The 16,224-nt window shown below is 41.7% G+C and overlaps 2 protein-coding genes across 4 annotated transcripts in view; one reads left to right on the plus strand and one right to left on the minus strand.

Annotated features, from left to right (window-relative positions):
- rnf114 (ring finger protein 114) overlaps positions 1-15,373 on the plus strand; it is a 28,319-nt gene extending 12,946 nt beyond the window's left edge. For both annotated transcript variants that reach the window (XM_048549842.2, XM_048549843.2), the window contains 3 exons: positions 1,394-1,508; positions 12,697-12,804; positions 14,874-15,373. In XM_048549842.2, the coding sequence (XP_048405799.1) occupies positions 1,394-1,508; positions 12,697-12,804; positions 14,874-14,951 (301 nt within the window). In that variant the 3' untranslated portion in view covers positions 14,952-15,373. The remainder of the gene's footprint in view (positions 1-1,393; positions 1,509-12,696; positions 12,805-14,873) is intronic.
- Positions 1-16,224, minus strand: part of spata2 (spermatogenesis associated 2) — a 157,406-nt gene that overhangs the window by 28,777 nt on the left and 112,405 nt on the right. The window lies entirely within an intron of this gene.

Raw genomic sequence — 16,224 nt, forward strand, 5'->3', positions numbered from 1 at the left:
GAAATATACCTGCATGATCATGTTTCCTTTTCAGGTTTCATGAGAGACCTGACTTGTGTTAGGTGCGATGTTACTCTTTAACTCTATAACTCTGTAATTCATGTTACAATGTACTTCATTACCCTAAACTAAGTGGAAACAAGTTCAACAAGACTGGTTTGGAAGGTTGGGAGAGCTCAGTGACCGCCAAATTCTTTTTTTCTACACCTTTTTATGTACATATGCATATATAAAGGGTAATAATGAGACTGAGTAAGAATTGATTAGTTGCATAGCCTCTGTAATTACAGTCTGCCAACACTGAATAAGGAATGATTTTGGCATTTTACCAAATTTAATGATTAACAATTAATAAAGTGTAACACCATACTGACAATGCTATTTCCTGCTATACATCATCTATCCAGAATTATTTGATCTTAAGTTAAATGTTTGCTCTTCCTTCACTGACTGTGTGTGTTTTTTAAAAAACACACAATCACAGACAAAAATATGTGCTTCCTTTAATGCCAGTAATCAGCATCTTTTGCACGAATGTGGATACATCTCCTTTTACCCTTAGCATGTATACCAAGTAAATAATCCAACAGGTTTTATAAGTAATTTATCTCACTTCCTTACCCAACTTGAAGCTTGTCACATACTTGGTTTCATGCATGTGCACTGACATACATGTTAAACTGAAATGAAGATATGCATTTTTACATTTAATTTGCTCTCTGGTTTTATGATCTCCAGCCTCCCACATGTCAGGCAATGTTTTCTTCAACAGATTGAACATTTTAAAATTGAAGTGAGCATTTTGTAAAGGAAAGGGCTCATAGGTTATGAGATCTCTTGATAGTTGAATGTCTGGGAGGTTATTTCTTAGGTGAACAGTAAAACTGGACTGATTGGCTTCTTGATGTCTTGTTGTTGGTTTCAGAGAATGTTTTTATTTTTTCAGCCTGATTGGCAGTGACTCTGATGGACCTCTTGAGTCCTGATGTAATTTTTTAAAAATCCAGTGCCTAGAACCAGTTTTAACCACATGATTGTAGAGTAGCACGGAACATAGGGTCAGGCATTCAAGAATGTCCACAGTCTTTCAGTGGTGGCCCATTCTTAAGGAGAAGTGTGGATTCCACAGATGGCTGTGCACTTCCCTTACCAATGTCTGTATTTATTAATGCTGACTTAATGCTGTCTACAATCCGAAGCCAAATATAGCATGATTTGCAGCAGACTTCTAAATGGCTTGTTTGTTTGTGTCCAAATTTTACAAGCATTGGCTGAAAAATTATAATATGACATGCCTGAACTAGGCATGATAATATCTTTTAGTAGTAGCTTAATGTGCCTTTTAATTATATAATTGTAAAATAAAAGTTGTATTGTGCCTCTTGTGTTTCAGCAATGTCCCGAATCGCTTTACATTTACCTGTCCATACTGCAATGCTAAAAACTTGGACCAAGATAGCTTGATTGAGCATTGCAGTACAAACCATACAGGAGAATATGGAAGAATGGTAAGATTTTTTTAAAAACTGCTTTATATTATGTAAGATAGATTAATCTAACTGTTTTAATAGTATCAGCAATCCCTGTTTCCAAAGGTATCAGATTATTCTAGAATGTGACCATTCATTATAGCTATTTGTTAAAACACTGGAGTTGGAGCACTGACAGACTTATTGGGGAGGCAGTACAACTAATCAATCCTTACAGTCTTACTGGATGACACTAGACAAATTAAAAAAGCTAGGGTAATGCTAGGCTTTGTTTGCTTTTCACCCACCTTAGCAAAGTGAACACCTTAGCCTAACTCTCATGTCTCTACCACGTCCCCAGTTCAGATCAGGTTACACTGCACAGGCCAAAGATCAGATGTGAGAGCATCCTGATTTTGTGATATTGTACTATTCCTGGCAATGTATTTATCCTTCAACACATCAGAACGTGATATTAAGTTCTACAAAAAAAGTTAATTTTGTATTAGTACACATGAAAATCTATGAACAGAACTTAGAAATGTAGCATTTACTTATTAAATTATGACCTGTTAAGTTGTCGAATAAGCTTCCAGAATTCAGAACTGTGCAGACTTATCTAGTTATTTGGGGGTCCTCCATGAGATTGTTAATTCCAAAGACTTTTTTTTCCTGCATACTTGCAATTCCATTTTTGGACAAATCCAGAGAATATCTACTTATGTTTCTTCAAATTATGGCAGTTGTTTTGTGTGCACATGCTTATGTGTAAGTATGTACATATATTGGAAATGCAATAATAGGTCCCATCATTAACTTTTGTTTTAAGCATGTTGTAAACCTCATTTATATGACCAAAACTTGGCAGTTTGACTCTCGTTAAACCATATAAGGAAATCTCATGAGACTGAGATGTTTTGATAAACCTTTCTTGGTTCTTGTTGCCAAAGATCAGGACTGTCAAATGTACATTGTGTTTTTAAAACCCAACTGCAGCTGATACACTGTGGTTTAAAAACTATTCTTTTGTATGGTCACCAGCGATGTGCTGTTTGAGTGGGGCTTTCAGTTTGGTGCCAAATGTATAGTTTTTTTTGTGTGGAACTGTTCCGAGACTGGTGATAGTCACTTCAATTAGCTCTGTTACAGTACTCTGTGTACTGTTGTGTTTAAAGTGCCACTCAGACGAAGGTACAAAGCTTTTATGTAAGTTTTCTGATCACTATTTCCTCCATTTACAACTTTTTCCACTGGCCCAAAGAGAACTGAAATGGTTCATATTATTTTATTTGTTATGCTGGCTTTGAATATGTGCAAAAGTGGTGAAAGCTGCCATTTCAACATTGTCATTGTTCATCACTGCCATTTCTAAAACTACTGGACCAATTAAAGTAGATTATTCTCAGATGTATAGTATTTATAAACAAATAACAAAAGGGTAGTTAGAGAGTGATGCCAACTTAGGATCAGCAAGATTTGTGCTTTGCATTTCTCCTCAAAGATGAGGCTCACAGTAAACGTGAGTTTTATTTTAAATCATTAGGTAAAAAATGGATATATAAAAGTGCTTTTTCTTTACTACTTTAAGAAGTATTATACTTTTTTTTTAAAGCAGTTCTATCTAGATTAGCTTGGAATTTGGTCATGGCCAATAGAAGTGATTTTGTTTCTCTTTTTGCTTTGTTTTTAAAAAGGATTAACCCCTCCTATAGAGATTGTGTTGTCGTCTTGTGCTGTATAAGTGTTTCTTGGTTTGAGATTGTGGATATTGGTGTAATTCCAGACTTATAGCCTGGATATTAACTCGTGTTCGTCATTTGTTTTAGGAAGAAAATTGCATTTGTAATGAGCTGATTATTTTGAGGTCATTTGAAGAAGCCTGGTGAAAGTTTGTGTTATTCTGGGGTATGGTGCAAAAGGGAATCAATTGACTATTTTGATGATTGAATCAATATACTTATACTATTCTGAAAAAGGGTTGATGGACTTGAAGCATTTACTCTGATTTCTGGCCACAGATGCTGCTGAGGCCTGCTGAGTTTCTCCAGCACTTTGTTTCAGGTTTCCAACATCTGCAGTTCTTTGTTTCATACTCATAATAATGTTAGGGCTTGAATCCTAGCCCATTCCTCCCATCATAATGGTAACAGTTCACACAACTAAACTCCACATTTGGCAGCAATCTGTCACTTTATGCTGAAAATACAGGCCACACCACAAAAGCTATGTCTATTATGCCCAAGTTGAGTAAGAGCGTGAAACAACAGCAACGTGACTTGAGATTGCCAGACTGTGAGCGTACTAGGTATACTCCTCTACAATTATGAAATCTGGATAATGTATGCTAGGCAGGAGAAAGTCTGAATAGTTTCCACCTTCACTGTTACGGATGTATCTTCATAATTTCTTGGTAGGACAAGGTCACCAACTCCTAAGATCCTGAAACGTACTTGTTCCACTTATTGGTATATCAACAACATCTGTTAAAACAAAATAGTTCAGGTGCTGGAGATCTGAAGTAAAAACACAGTGCTATGGGGAAACTCAACAGGTCGAGCAGCATCTTTTTAAGGGATAAACAAGGTTAATGCTTCAAGTCTTAAGAGTCTGTACACGGAAAAAGGCCCTTCGACCCATTGAGTCTGCTCAAGTCAAAAAACAAGCACCCAGCTATTCTAATCCCATTTTCCAGCACTTGGTCTATGGCCTTCTGTGCCTTGTCATCACAAGTATACATCTGAATACTACATAATTTGTTATGAAAGTTTCTGCCTCTTACCAGCCTTTCAGGCAGTGAGTTCTAGATGTCCACCACTGTGGAAGAAAAGAAAAATCCTGATATCCCTTCTCAACCTTGTACCTCTTAAATCTGTACAGTCTATTCATCAATCCCTCTACTAAAGGGAAAAATTCCTTCTTGTCGGTGCCCCTCGTAATTTTATACTTCACAATCAGGTACCCCTTGGACTCGTCTGCTCCAAGAAAACCACCCCATCTATCCAGTCTCTCTTCATAACAAAAATTCTCCAGCCCAGACACCATTTTGGGAAATTTCTTTAGTACCCACTCCAGTGTAATCATATCCTTCCTATAATGTGGATTCCAGAACTGAAAATTGTACTTTAGAGAGAGATGACTGGTGGTGGTTCAAGCTTATGGTCACCATTCCTCAGGTGAGGGGAAAGGTTGAGAGAATCCTTCATGATAACCTTGACCTGCTTGGGAATTGAACCCACACCGTTGACATCACTCTTTACTGCAAACCGGACATGCAGCTAACCGACACTCGCGTCAGACTAGGCAAGCTAAACAAAAAGGACTCTCAACTTGATGAGAAGAAGGCCCAGAACAGAAGCCAACAAGGGCACTGCATCCACAAATATTTACTCCCTTCACTACTGGTGCATGATAGCAGCAATGTGTACCATCTCCAAGATACACTGAAGATCTTCTGAAAGCCCTTCATTCAGACATTAATTTCCAAATCTTTAACCACCTCCACCTGGGACAATGGCAGCAGATTCATAGAAACTCCACCACCTGCAAGATTCCCCCCTCCCCAAGCTATTTGCTATTCTGTCTTGGAACTATGTTGTGATTTCTTCACTGCCACTGGATCAAAATCCTAGAACTCCGTCTGAACAGTGCTGTGGGTCCACCCATGCCGAACGGATTTTAGTGGTTTCAAGAAGACAGCTCACTGTTCACCAAGAACAGAGATGATGGGTAATAAATGTTGGTACAGTCAGTGATTTCTGCATCCTTTAAATTTATAACAGCACATTCTTTTTCAGGCCACTGTCTTCCTGTGCAGCAAATGTGGCATAGTGGGGCACCTGACCCACATCTGACAATGCTTAACATAGAGCTGATCACTAGGACACAAACCATTGCCTTACGAAAAGGAATCCCAGACAAACTTAATGAGCATTTACAAAAAGAAATGTGGGATAGTAAACCACTCTGGTTTGTTTTTTTAATGACACAACATGCTTGAATTAATTGAATTCATTGAAGTTGTGGAGTGAATTGATGTCTTGGAAGGTGTTTACCAGAGTATCACATAATAGACTTGAACCAAATTGGAGGATCAAAAGGATAATAGTCAAAGAATAGAAAGCAAACAATGGTGACAAACAATTTTTATTTCAGACTGAAAAGTCTCGTGTCCCTCACGAATCCTTGTGTTGCAGCAACTGTTTATGATATTAATAACTTGAATTAGATATGTTTAATGTTTGCATGCATTTGGAAATAGAATTGTGCATAAGATCGTCTAATGAATTGGGCAGATAGAAGGCAAACAAAATTTAGGAGGTGTGAGGGGATTCAGTTTTCTACAGTGAGAGACAACATAATCTGAATGAGACAGTTTTAAAGCAGGCGCAGAAGCAGAATGCTGGGAATATAGATGAACACCTTTTTGAAAGGGCTGTGTGATCTTAAGTTGACAATTAAAGTGAGAGTACACCAAGCAATGAAGTTGTGCCAAACATTTTTTAAAGATTATCTGGAGCACAGCTTAAAATACTGACTAATTTTGGATGATTCTACTTTTGGGCACTACATTTAATTTCAAGAAGGATATCAAGGCGCTAGACAGCAGAATTAGAATGGTTCCAGGGATTGCATATAGTTGACCAAACTTGAAAAATTGGATGTAGAGCAGTGAAGTTTATTTTTAAAGGAGCGATTTGACAGGTGTTTAAAATCATGAACTGTTTTGACATGTAACTGAGAAACTCTGGCAGAAGGCAGAATTAGGATATTTGTTGAAAAGAACTAGAGCTGAGATGTTGAGGGAAATATTTAAGAAACAAGTTATTTTAATGCACAGCCTAAAAGGATGGTGGAAGCAAATTTGATTGTATTCGAAAGATAACCGGAGAAGTACTTGTAGTGGGAACTTTTGCAAATCTATGAGCTAGCTCTTTGAAATAGTTAGCCGAAGTATGGTGAACCAAATGATCATCATCTATATTCTATCACTTTGATTCAGTGTAGTTTGCACATGGCTTTGTGTTTCACTTGAAATTTGTCTTTCTATATTGCTACTCTTGTAATCTCTTCGGCCTTGAAACTGCTCAACCATGTAATGAAGCAAACCAGGTACCACAGCCACGTCACCTTCCTCAGCACCTGCCTACGGAACCAGATCATCCCCAATGGACTACAGTCCACATTCAAGACTTCCCAATTTGGCCCCAACCGTGACCACATCTACATCCATAACATCGAGACCCTTCAGAAGAGTTTCTCCCTGCAAGTCCTGAAACACACACTTGCAGCAATGTGCCGGAATCTCCAGGCACTGCAATCCAGCCTACCCCAGCTCCAGCCTCACATTTTATTATCTTGGAATCTCCAGCATCTGCAGTTCCCATTATCTCTGATACCCCAGCTCAGTGCCTCCTTCTCCCAGACCTGCAAAGAACCTCTCCTGTTTTTGTACTCTCCGTAGGATCCACAACCTGTACACTCAGTTCTACTCCACTTTACTGGACACCAAAAGCTGTAAGTACAACAAACTCACTGGTCCCTGCCACCTTAAACAGGATTCCTCCACATCCCACATCCCCAGCCAGACCCTGCACCTCCCCCACAATCTACCCGCTGCCATTGGCCATGAGGCCACTGCCAGAGTACCCACTGATGACGTCACATCCGCCACCGCCGGATACACCACTTCCAGGATCGTGAACACGACCGCTGCTGTAGCCACCGCCTCCACTTCTACAACGAACACCACATACATCACCATCACCACCACTGCAGCTGCCTACCCTGCTCTGCCCACTGCTGACACAACCCCACCCACAGCCGACGCAACCCCGCCCACAGCCTACACTGACATCGCTCCACCCACAGTGTCCACAGCCAGCAACCCCAGAGAAGACAGCCACACTGAGCCCTGCTGAATTTTCACCATCCCCCCCCAGACCTCCCCCCTTACTGAGGACAAACGGTCAGTCCTCAGTAAGGGGCTCACTTTTGTCTCCCTCCACCCACACATCAACGAATACCAGTCACATTGAACATTTGAGCAGTTTTTCTACTGCCTCCGCGCTCCTTCTCTAACTGGGAGCCTAACCCTCCCTCCACTGACCCCTTCACCCACCTCCAACGCAAGTCCCCCTCCTGTACACCACCCCTAGGCCTCCTACACGCCCTCGACCTCTTCATCTCCAACTGCTGTCGAGACATCAACCGCCTCAACCTCTTCACCCCCTCACCCACTCCAACCTCTCCCCTGCAGAACGTGCAGCCCTCCGCTCCATCCCCTCCAATCCCAACCTCACCATTAAACCCGCAGACAAGGGAGGCGCAGTTGTAGTATGGTGCACTGACCTCTACATTGCTGAGGCCAGACGCCAACTCTGATACCACCTCCTACTGCCCCCGGATCCCGACCCCATCCCCCTGAGCACCAAACCATCATCTCCCAAACCATCCACAACCTCATCACCTCAGGCGACCTCCAACCCCATTGTTCCCCAACCCTGCACCGCCCGCTTCTATCTCCTTCCCAAAATCCACAAACCCGCCTGCCCTGGTCGACCTATTGTCTCCGCCTGCTCCTGCTCTCATCCCTCATCTCCACTTATCTGGACTCCATTTTCTCCCCAACACCTCTTTCACCAGGGACTTCCAGTCCTTATACACCTGCATTCCCCATGCAGATGGCCTAAAGGCCCTCTGCTTCTTCCTGTCCCACAGGTCTGACCAGTCCCCCTCCACCAACACCCTCATCTGGTTCGCCGAATTCGTCCTCACCCTCAACAACTTCTCTTTCGATTCCTCCTGCTTCCTACGGACAAAAGGAGTGGCCATGGTTACCCGTATGGGCCCAAGCTATGCCTGTCTCTTTGTAGGTTATGTGGAACAGTCCCACTTCCATACCTACCCTGGCCCTAAACCCCACCTCTTCCTCCGTTACATCGATGACTGTATCGGCACCGCCTCATGCTTCCAAGAGGAGCTCGAACAGTTCATCCGCTTCACCAACACCTTCCCCCCAACCTTCAGTTCACCTGGGCCATCTCCAACACATCCGTCCCCTTCCTGGACCCCTCTGTCTCCATCTCAGGCAACCACCTAGCAACCGATATCCATTTCAAGCCCACCAACTCCCACAGCAACCTAGAGTACACCTCCTCCCACTCACCTTCCTGCAAAAATTCCATTCCCAATTCCTTCGCCGCATCTGCTCCCAGGATGAGGCCTTCCACTCCCATACATCCCAGATGCCCTCGTTCTTCAAGGACCACAATTTCCCTGCCACAGTGGTCAAGAAAGCCCTCAACCGTGTCTCCCACATTTCCCGTAACTCATCCCTCACACCCGCAATAACCACCAAAAGACAATCCCCCTCATCCTCACATACCATCCCACCTACCTCCAGATACAACGCATCATCCTCCAACACTTCTGTCATCTACAATCCGATCCCACCACCAAAGACATTTTTCCATCCCCACCCTCGTCTGCCTTCCGGAGAGACCACTCTCCCCATGACTCCCTTGTCCGGTCCACCCTCCCCTACAACCCCCCCCCACACCTGACACTTTCCCCTGCAACCGCAGGAAGTGCTACACTTGCCCCCACACCACTTCCCTCACCCACATTCCCAGGCCCCAAGATGACTTTCCACATCAGGCAGATGTTCACCTGCACATTGTACATTGGGGAAACCAAGCGGAGGCTTGGGGACCGCTTTGCAGAACACCTATGCTTGGTTCGCAGTAAACAACTGCACCTCCCAGTCGTGAACCATTTACACTCCCCCTCCCATTCCTTAGACGACATGTCCATCCTGGGCCTCCTGTATTGCTACCATGATGCCACCCGAAGGTTGCAGGAACGGCAACTCATATTCCGCTTGGGAAGCTGCAGCCCAATGGTATCAATGTGGATTTCACAAGCTTCAAAATCTCCCCTCCCCCCCAATGCATCCCAAAACCAGCCCAGCTCGTCCCCGCCTCCCTAACCTGTTCTTCCTCTTACCTATCCCCTCCTCTCACCTGAAGCCGCACCTCCATTTCCTTCCTCCTACCCTCATCCCGCCACTTGACCTCTCCATCCTCCCCAGACTGACCTATCCCCTCTCTGCCTCCCCACCTATACTCACGTTTACAGGCTCCATCCCCGCCCCTTTAACTTGTCTGTCTCCTCTCCACCTATCTTCTCTATCCACCTTCGATCTGCCTCCCCCTCTCTCCCTATTTATTTCAGAACCCTCTCCCCATCCCCCTTTTCTGATGAAGGGTCTAGGCTCGAAACGTCAGCTTTTGTGCTTCTAAGATGCTGCTTGGCCTGCTGTGTTCATCCAGCTTCACACTTTGTTATCTTGAAATGTTGAAGTGATCTAATATAAATAAAGGCTAAGAATGAAAAGAATGTTTATATATGGCACAGTTAATTTGATGTTTATATAACTCCAGAATATTTACAACGGCAACAAACTTGCCATTTTCTTTAAAACACCTCTTCCTAAGTATTTCTTCTCTAAAATTTTGCATTAAAGTTTAAAACGAAATCTTTTGAGTTATTATATGATGCACATCTTTTGGATCCCCTGAATTGTTATACTATAAAATTTAAAACCATTTACATTAAGTGTCTTCCATGAAGTTGTACTAAATGTGATAAAAATATTGTTTGTGGACAAACCAGTAATGTTCCACTTTAACTCTCTGAAGCCCTTGGAATAGTAGGGATATTTGCAGCATGGATACAAAGTTGGCTGAATGAAAGAAAGTGAAATAATGATTAGATTCCCTACAGTGTGGAAACAGGCCCTTCGGCCCAACAAGCCCACACTGCCCCTTGAAGCATCCCACCCAGACCCATCCCCCTAAGCTCTGTGGCCAATCCCCCTAGCCTGCACATCATTGGACTGTGGGAGGAAACCAGAGCACCCGGAGGAAACCCACACAGACACGGGTAGAATGTGCAAACTCCACACACAGTCGCCCGAGGCTGGAATCGAACCTGGGCCCCTGGCACTGTGAGGCTGCAGTGCTAACCACTGAGCCACCATACCACTCTATGGTGAACAATTACCTTTGAAAATACGGGAAGATGTACAGTAGGGTTCCCTGAGCCTTATTATTAGAAATACTCCTTGATATTAATTTAATGTCTAGACTTTTGGTTGGGCACATTTAGAAATTTTTCAAATGAGTCAAAACTCAAGTATTTTGAACTGAGGAGGTTAGTGATAAACTTCGAGGATACAAGCTGGTGGAATGGGTGGACAAGTAGCAGATGAAACTGAATGTAGAGAAGTGTGAAGTGATAATGTTGGAAGAAGGAATGATGAGAGGCATTATGAAATGAAGGACAGATGTAGGGAGATTATTTATACGCAAACTGAGGTTGGTCGGACAAGTGAGAATGTGATTGCTAATAGGACTTGCTGACATGACTAGGTGCGATGAGCCTAATTGCAGGCACAACATTTCATAGGAAAATAAAATAATGTAAATGGTTCCAAGGAACTTCAGTTGCACAAAAAAGATGGGCCTGCTCTGCGGAGAGCAACGTGAGGGGAGATTTTGAAACAGGTGTTCAAAATCATGTTGTTGGACAGAGTAGCAAGCGACACTCCCTGTTGAAGAAAGGATGGGGGACCAGAAATACAGACTTTCATTTTTGGTTTTTCGGATAAATAGCAGAGGATGAATCAAAAGTAGCCTGTGAAAAATTGTTTTGACTACAGCGGATGTTTTGGATCTAGAATGCAGTGCCCGAGTAGAGTGGAAACTGTGTCAGGAAAATATAACACAGGTTGTACCTATACCAGATAAGCTGCAATGGTTCACGGAGGTGGCATGTCACCACCTCAGTCACAATTAGTAATACTCACTTTGCCAGTGTTGCTCCTCCCAAGCTTGACTTTAATAAAATGGTGATGCCCAAAAGAATTTTGGATAACATATCCCTTCAGATCCAGAAGCAGTTCATATCCAAATTCAGTAAGAATTAGACAATAGCCAGGTTTGAGCTGACAAATGGCAAATAATAGTTGAACTCCACAAGCATGAGATAATGACTAGATCCAATGAGAGAGAGTCTAATCATCCTTTGACGTTCAGTGACATTACCATCTCTGTATTCCCCACTACCAACATCCTGGGAGTTATGGTGAACCGGAAACTGAACTGAACTTGCTATACAAATACTGTAGCTATAAGCAGGTCAGAAGCTAGGAATCCTGTAGTAGGTAACTTGCCATCTAACTCCCCAAACTCTGTCCATCCTGTCCACCACCTGCAAGGCCCAAGTCAGGAGTATGATGAAATACTTCCCACATGCGTGGATGAGTGCAGTTTCACAGATACTCCAGAGACTTGACACCATCCAGAACAAAGCAGCCTACTTAATTCGCGCTACATCCACAATCATCCATACCCTCCATCACCGCTCAGTGGCAGTGTGTACCATCTACAAGATGCACTGCAGAAAATCATAATGCCCCTTAGGCAGCACATTACGAACCCACAACCACTAAAATCTACAGGGACAAGGGCAGCAGATACATGGGAACACCACCATTGCAAATCAACTTCCAGAAGCCACTCATTATCTTGACTTAGAAAAGTATCACTGTCCCTTCCCCGTTGCTGGATGTAGTGGTGGATGCAGGTACAGTTACAACATTTAAGACTTTTGGCTAAGTACATCAATAGGAAATGTTTGGAGGGATATGGGACAAATGCAGGCAAGTGGAATTTGTTTAAATTGGGAATATGACCAGTGTGTGGACTATTTGGATCGAAGGATCTGTTCCCATGACTATGACCCTACCTCCAGCAAATGAACCTCAGTGGTTCAAGAAGGCAGCTCACCACCACTACCTCAAGGGTTGCTCGACATGGTGCTGAGCCAGTCATGGGTAGGAGAGTGGGACTGAGACTTCTTTCTTCGCAGAGTTTTTGAGAGAATGAGAGTGCTTTACTATTTCCTAACAAGAAACTTTTGTCCATTACACCAATTTTCCAGCAGATTATTTTATACCATGTGTCACTTTCTTTCTAATTTTGAAGTAGATTGTAAATTGTAGCAATCTTCAACCTGTTCACACAAATTTGTTCTGAAACAGTGTAAAAGACAGTGGGAATAATTAATATTTGTTGTCATACTGTTCAAATCAGATTTGTGCAATTCATTTCTCCTTTTGATGGTTTTCAATTATTTCTGCATTCCATTTTGTATTTTTAACCAGGTTTGCCCAATTTGTTCCTCCATGCCATGGGGTGACCCGAACTTCAAAAGTGCAAACTTGATACAACATTTGAAAATTCGTCATAGGTTTTCATATGATACTTTTGTGGTACGTACTTTCATTTTCAGAAAACCCTCGAGTAAACAAAATTCCATGCAAGAACTTCAGCCTGCTTCCCTACTGACTTGTCCTTTCAAACAAGTTTCTTTGAAAGCTGTTTGAACAACATTAATACCACTAATAACATTAGAGGAAGCCTCATACTGGACAGTCTGTAAATTCAAGCGAAAAACTTGTAGGAAAATGGAAGAATGTGTGTATCGTTGCTTATCAGTATGTGCTGTTGAGAAATCTAATGCTGTTCTTGAGAAATCCAAGCCACCAAATGGGCAATATGTCTGTAAACAATGTTTCACCAAATCTCTCAGGTAATAATCTGGGTTTTCCTGACATGAGACCTTTTCAACCAAATTGGATTTATTGAGTCAGTGGAGGATCATTAGTTTAATTCCCATTCTATAAACCTGAGCACCTCATCTAGGTTGATGCTTTTTTCAGTTAGTGAATGCTGCACCTTCAGAGCTAGCATTTTTGAGATAAGATGTTAAATTTCCCAGCAGGAGGTATGGAGTCATGTGCTCAGCCAGATTCATGCTGCAGAAAGCTAGTGAAATGGTTGGTTTTTAAAACATTCCTGAAGAATAAACATGCTGATCTTCCTCCTACCCCAACCCCAGATCATCTTGGCCCCAGCTGCTCATGTATTCCTGGTCTAACTCTCATTGAGAGCTTGTGGTTACTCTGAAGCCTTGAAGTGCGATCATGATGGGAGAATGTTTGGAAAGTGTTCCATTTAAACCAAGGTTTAACCTCCGAGACAGATGTAAAAGACTATTTGACGAAGATAAGGTGCTTTCTTGTTTTCTGACCATAACTTAAAACCTCTGCCAGTATCACTGACACTGTGAAAATTATGCTGTATTTCATACACTACAATTCACTTATTGTGAAGCACATCGGGATATCTTGACTCCTTGGAAAGGACTATATTAAGTTCTATTTACTGATTTTCTTAATTAGGACTTCTGTCAGTTGTCAGCCTGCTTGTTTGACATCCAATACTGAATACACTGAACTTTGCATCAACTAAATATGAAGAAAATTAGAGTCACTATTGTTGGCCTTGACCACAAATTACAATCCCTAATGTTCAGCTCTATTCCCTCTCCTGGATAACTGTCTGTTGTTGAACCAGGCTGTTTTCAATTTTGGTGTACCTGGCCTTGAACTCCCAACCACAACTGCTCCATTACCAAGATTACTGATTTACACCTCTAAACTTGCCTCATTCCTCCCCTGCCTTCTTTCATCTGCTTCAATATTTTAGTGCATTGTGAACTGCCCTTAGCAAATTTCAGAATCAGTCAAAAGCCTGCTGTCTGTGTCCCAAAATGCACCAAACCTAATTTTCCGTTATCTGCTCACTGAACTACGTGGGCTCTTGGATAAACAATGCTGCTTGGTTTGTCCTTGTTTTCTGATCCCACCTTGGTCAAGCTCAAATCTCTCCCAGATTCTGTGCACTCTTCCAGTTTCTGCTGCTATATCTTACGATCTTATTCGGGTATTCTAGACGTTTTAAAGGCAAGGCTAGATAAATTTTTGAACAGTAAAGGAATTAAGGGTTATGGTGCATGAGAGGGTAAGTAGAGCTGTCTCAAAGATCAGCCATGATCTTATTAAATGGTTTGAGGAGCCAGATGGCCTACTCCTGGTCCTAGTTCTTATGCTCTTATGTAATCACTTTACCAGTGGTAGCTGGAATTACAGGCCCAAAGCTGTGAAATATTCTCCTTAAACCCCTCTCCTCTACCTTGAAGAAGCTACTTAAAGCCTCATTCTTTTCATCAACAATTGGTCATCTGCCTGCTATCTCCTAATGTAGCTTGATATTAAATATTGATCAGTGTTTCTGTTCAGTGTGCTAATGGTGATACATAGAACTCAGTTTGAATCTAGTTGGTTTTAAAGCCAATATAGTTCTCAGGAAGCTGGATCTGGTTTACAGGAATATAACCTTTTAGAGCAAATTTCTAAAGCTAAAGCACAACTTTTACATCTACTGTATCAATTATCAAATTGCTTTTTAAATAATGTATAAATTTACACTTTTTCAGGATTACAATGTTGACGAGGATGAAATGGTACAGGAAGCCATTGAACTTTCTCTGCAGGACAGAAACATGAACTCGTAGACAAACTACCTCTTCCTGCTTTTCTGTCAAATAGCAATTAATTCTATGATTACTGCTGTGTAGCAGTTTAGTTCACAAACTATCCTGTGCTCTTTTTTGATTCTTTAGGTAAAAACACTTGTAATGGCAATAATAATTCAACTCTTTGTATCATAAGTCTACCATTTATCATCAAGTGTGGTACTCTAGGATACAATTGGGTTAGGTAACTCTAAGATATATTAAACATCAGATTGAGGATACATTTTATAACGCAGGATCTCTTCAGTCTGAGAATCATTATAGCACTTTAATCATGTTTAAAAATAGATATTTGCATTTTGAATAAATTCTAGCTACTGCCTTGTAATGTGATTTGTTTCTTGTTAGTTGTTTCAAGCTTTTTGAAAAATTAATAAATCATTAATTAGATTACAGATAAATTGTGATTTTTCTCATACTTTTTCATTGTTAACCAGAGGTCAGCAACTTTATTTCTCGAGATCTGTTTGAAATTTTCTCAGACTGTGTTTGTTATTTGGGTTTTTTTCATTCCTTGACACATTACATCATGTCACGTGATAAGTAACAATAAGTTCTGTATTCCTCTTGACATGGTACTTGGACATGTACGGAATCAGAATTGAAATAAATCATCCTGAATGATCAACTTTCCATTCAGCTTAGAGTCACAACACACAGGGAGTGTGTTGATTTCCTAGACACCACAGTATTTAAATTGGTGAAAGTCAATAGATATAATTTAACAAATGTTTTGTTCAAAGTAACTGACATAGTTCTGTACACTGATTAATGAGGTCATAGCTAACACATATTCTTTCCAATTGGATCCACTGAATTATGTCATTCCCCACCCCTCAACAAAGTAGAATTGCTCTTGTACAGTCTTAAACTAGAGATTTCACATTAATTTGCAAGGAATTCATTACCTTGGTGATTTAAAGTTTTCTTGTATCATAGCTATTTGAGTATTCTTTTTGTTAATGGGTGTTTCCTGTTATTGCCTTGTACAGGCTTCCTCTTTCCCCGACCTTGCAACCTCCCTTCCCATTCTCACTCTTCGTGCAGTAGCCTATTCCTCCTTGTCACTACATCTCTCATAACCTTATTTATTTCCCCCTCCATGTCCTTTTGATCCCATCCACCCCCCCACCCCCCACCCCCCGCTCAGCTCATCTGTAACCACCACCATCTCCTCTTCCCTCCAGTCCTACCTCCGCACTCCTCTTGCAGTCAACTTCCCCTGTGCCCCCCCACCCCCCCGCCTCCTGCA

The sequence above is a fragment of the Stegostoma tigrinum genome, chromosome 19 (genome assembly GCF_030684315.1).
Source record: "Stegostoma tigrinum isolate sSteTig4 chromosome 19, sSteTig4.hap1, whole genome shotgun sequence".
Classification (NCBI taxonomy): Eukaryota; Metazoa; Chordata; class Chondrichthyes; order Orectolobiformes; family Stegostomatidae; genus Stegostoma; species Stegostoma tigrinum.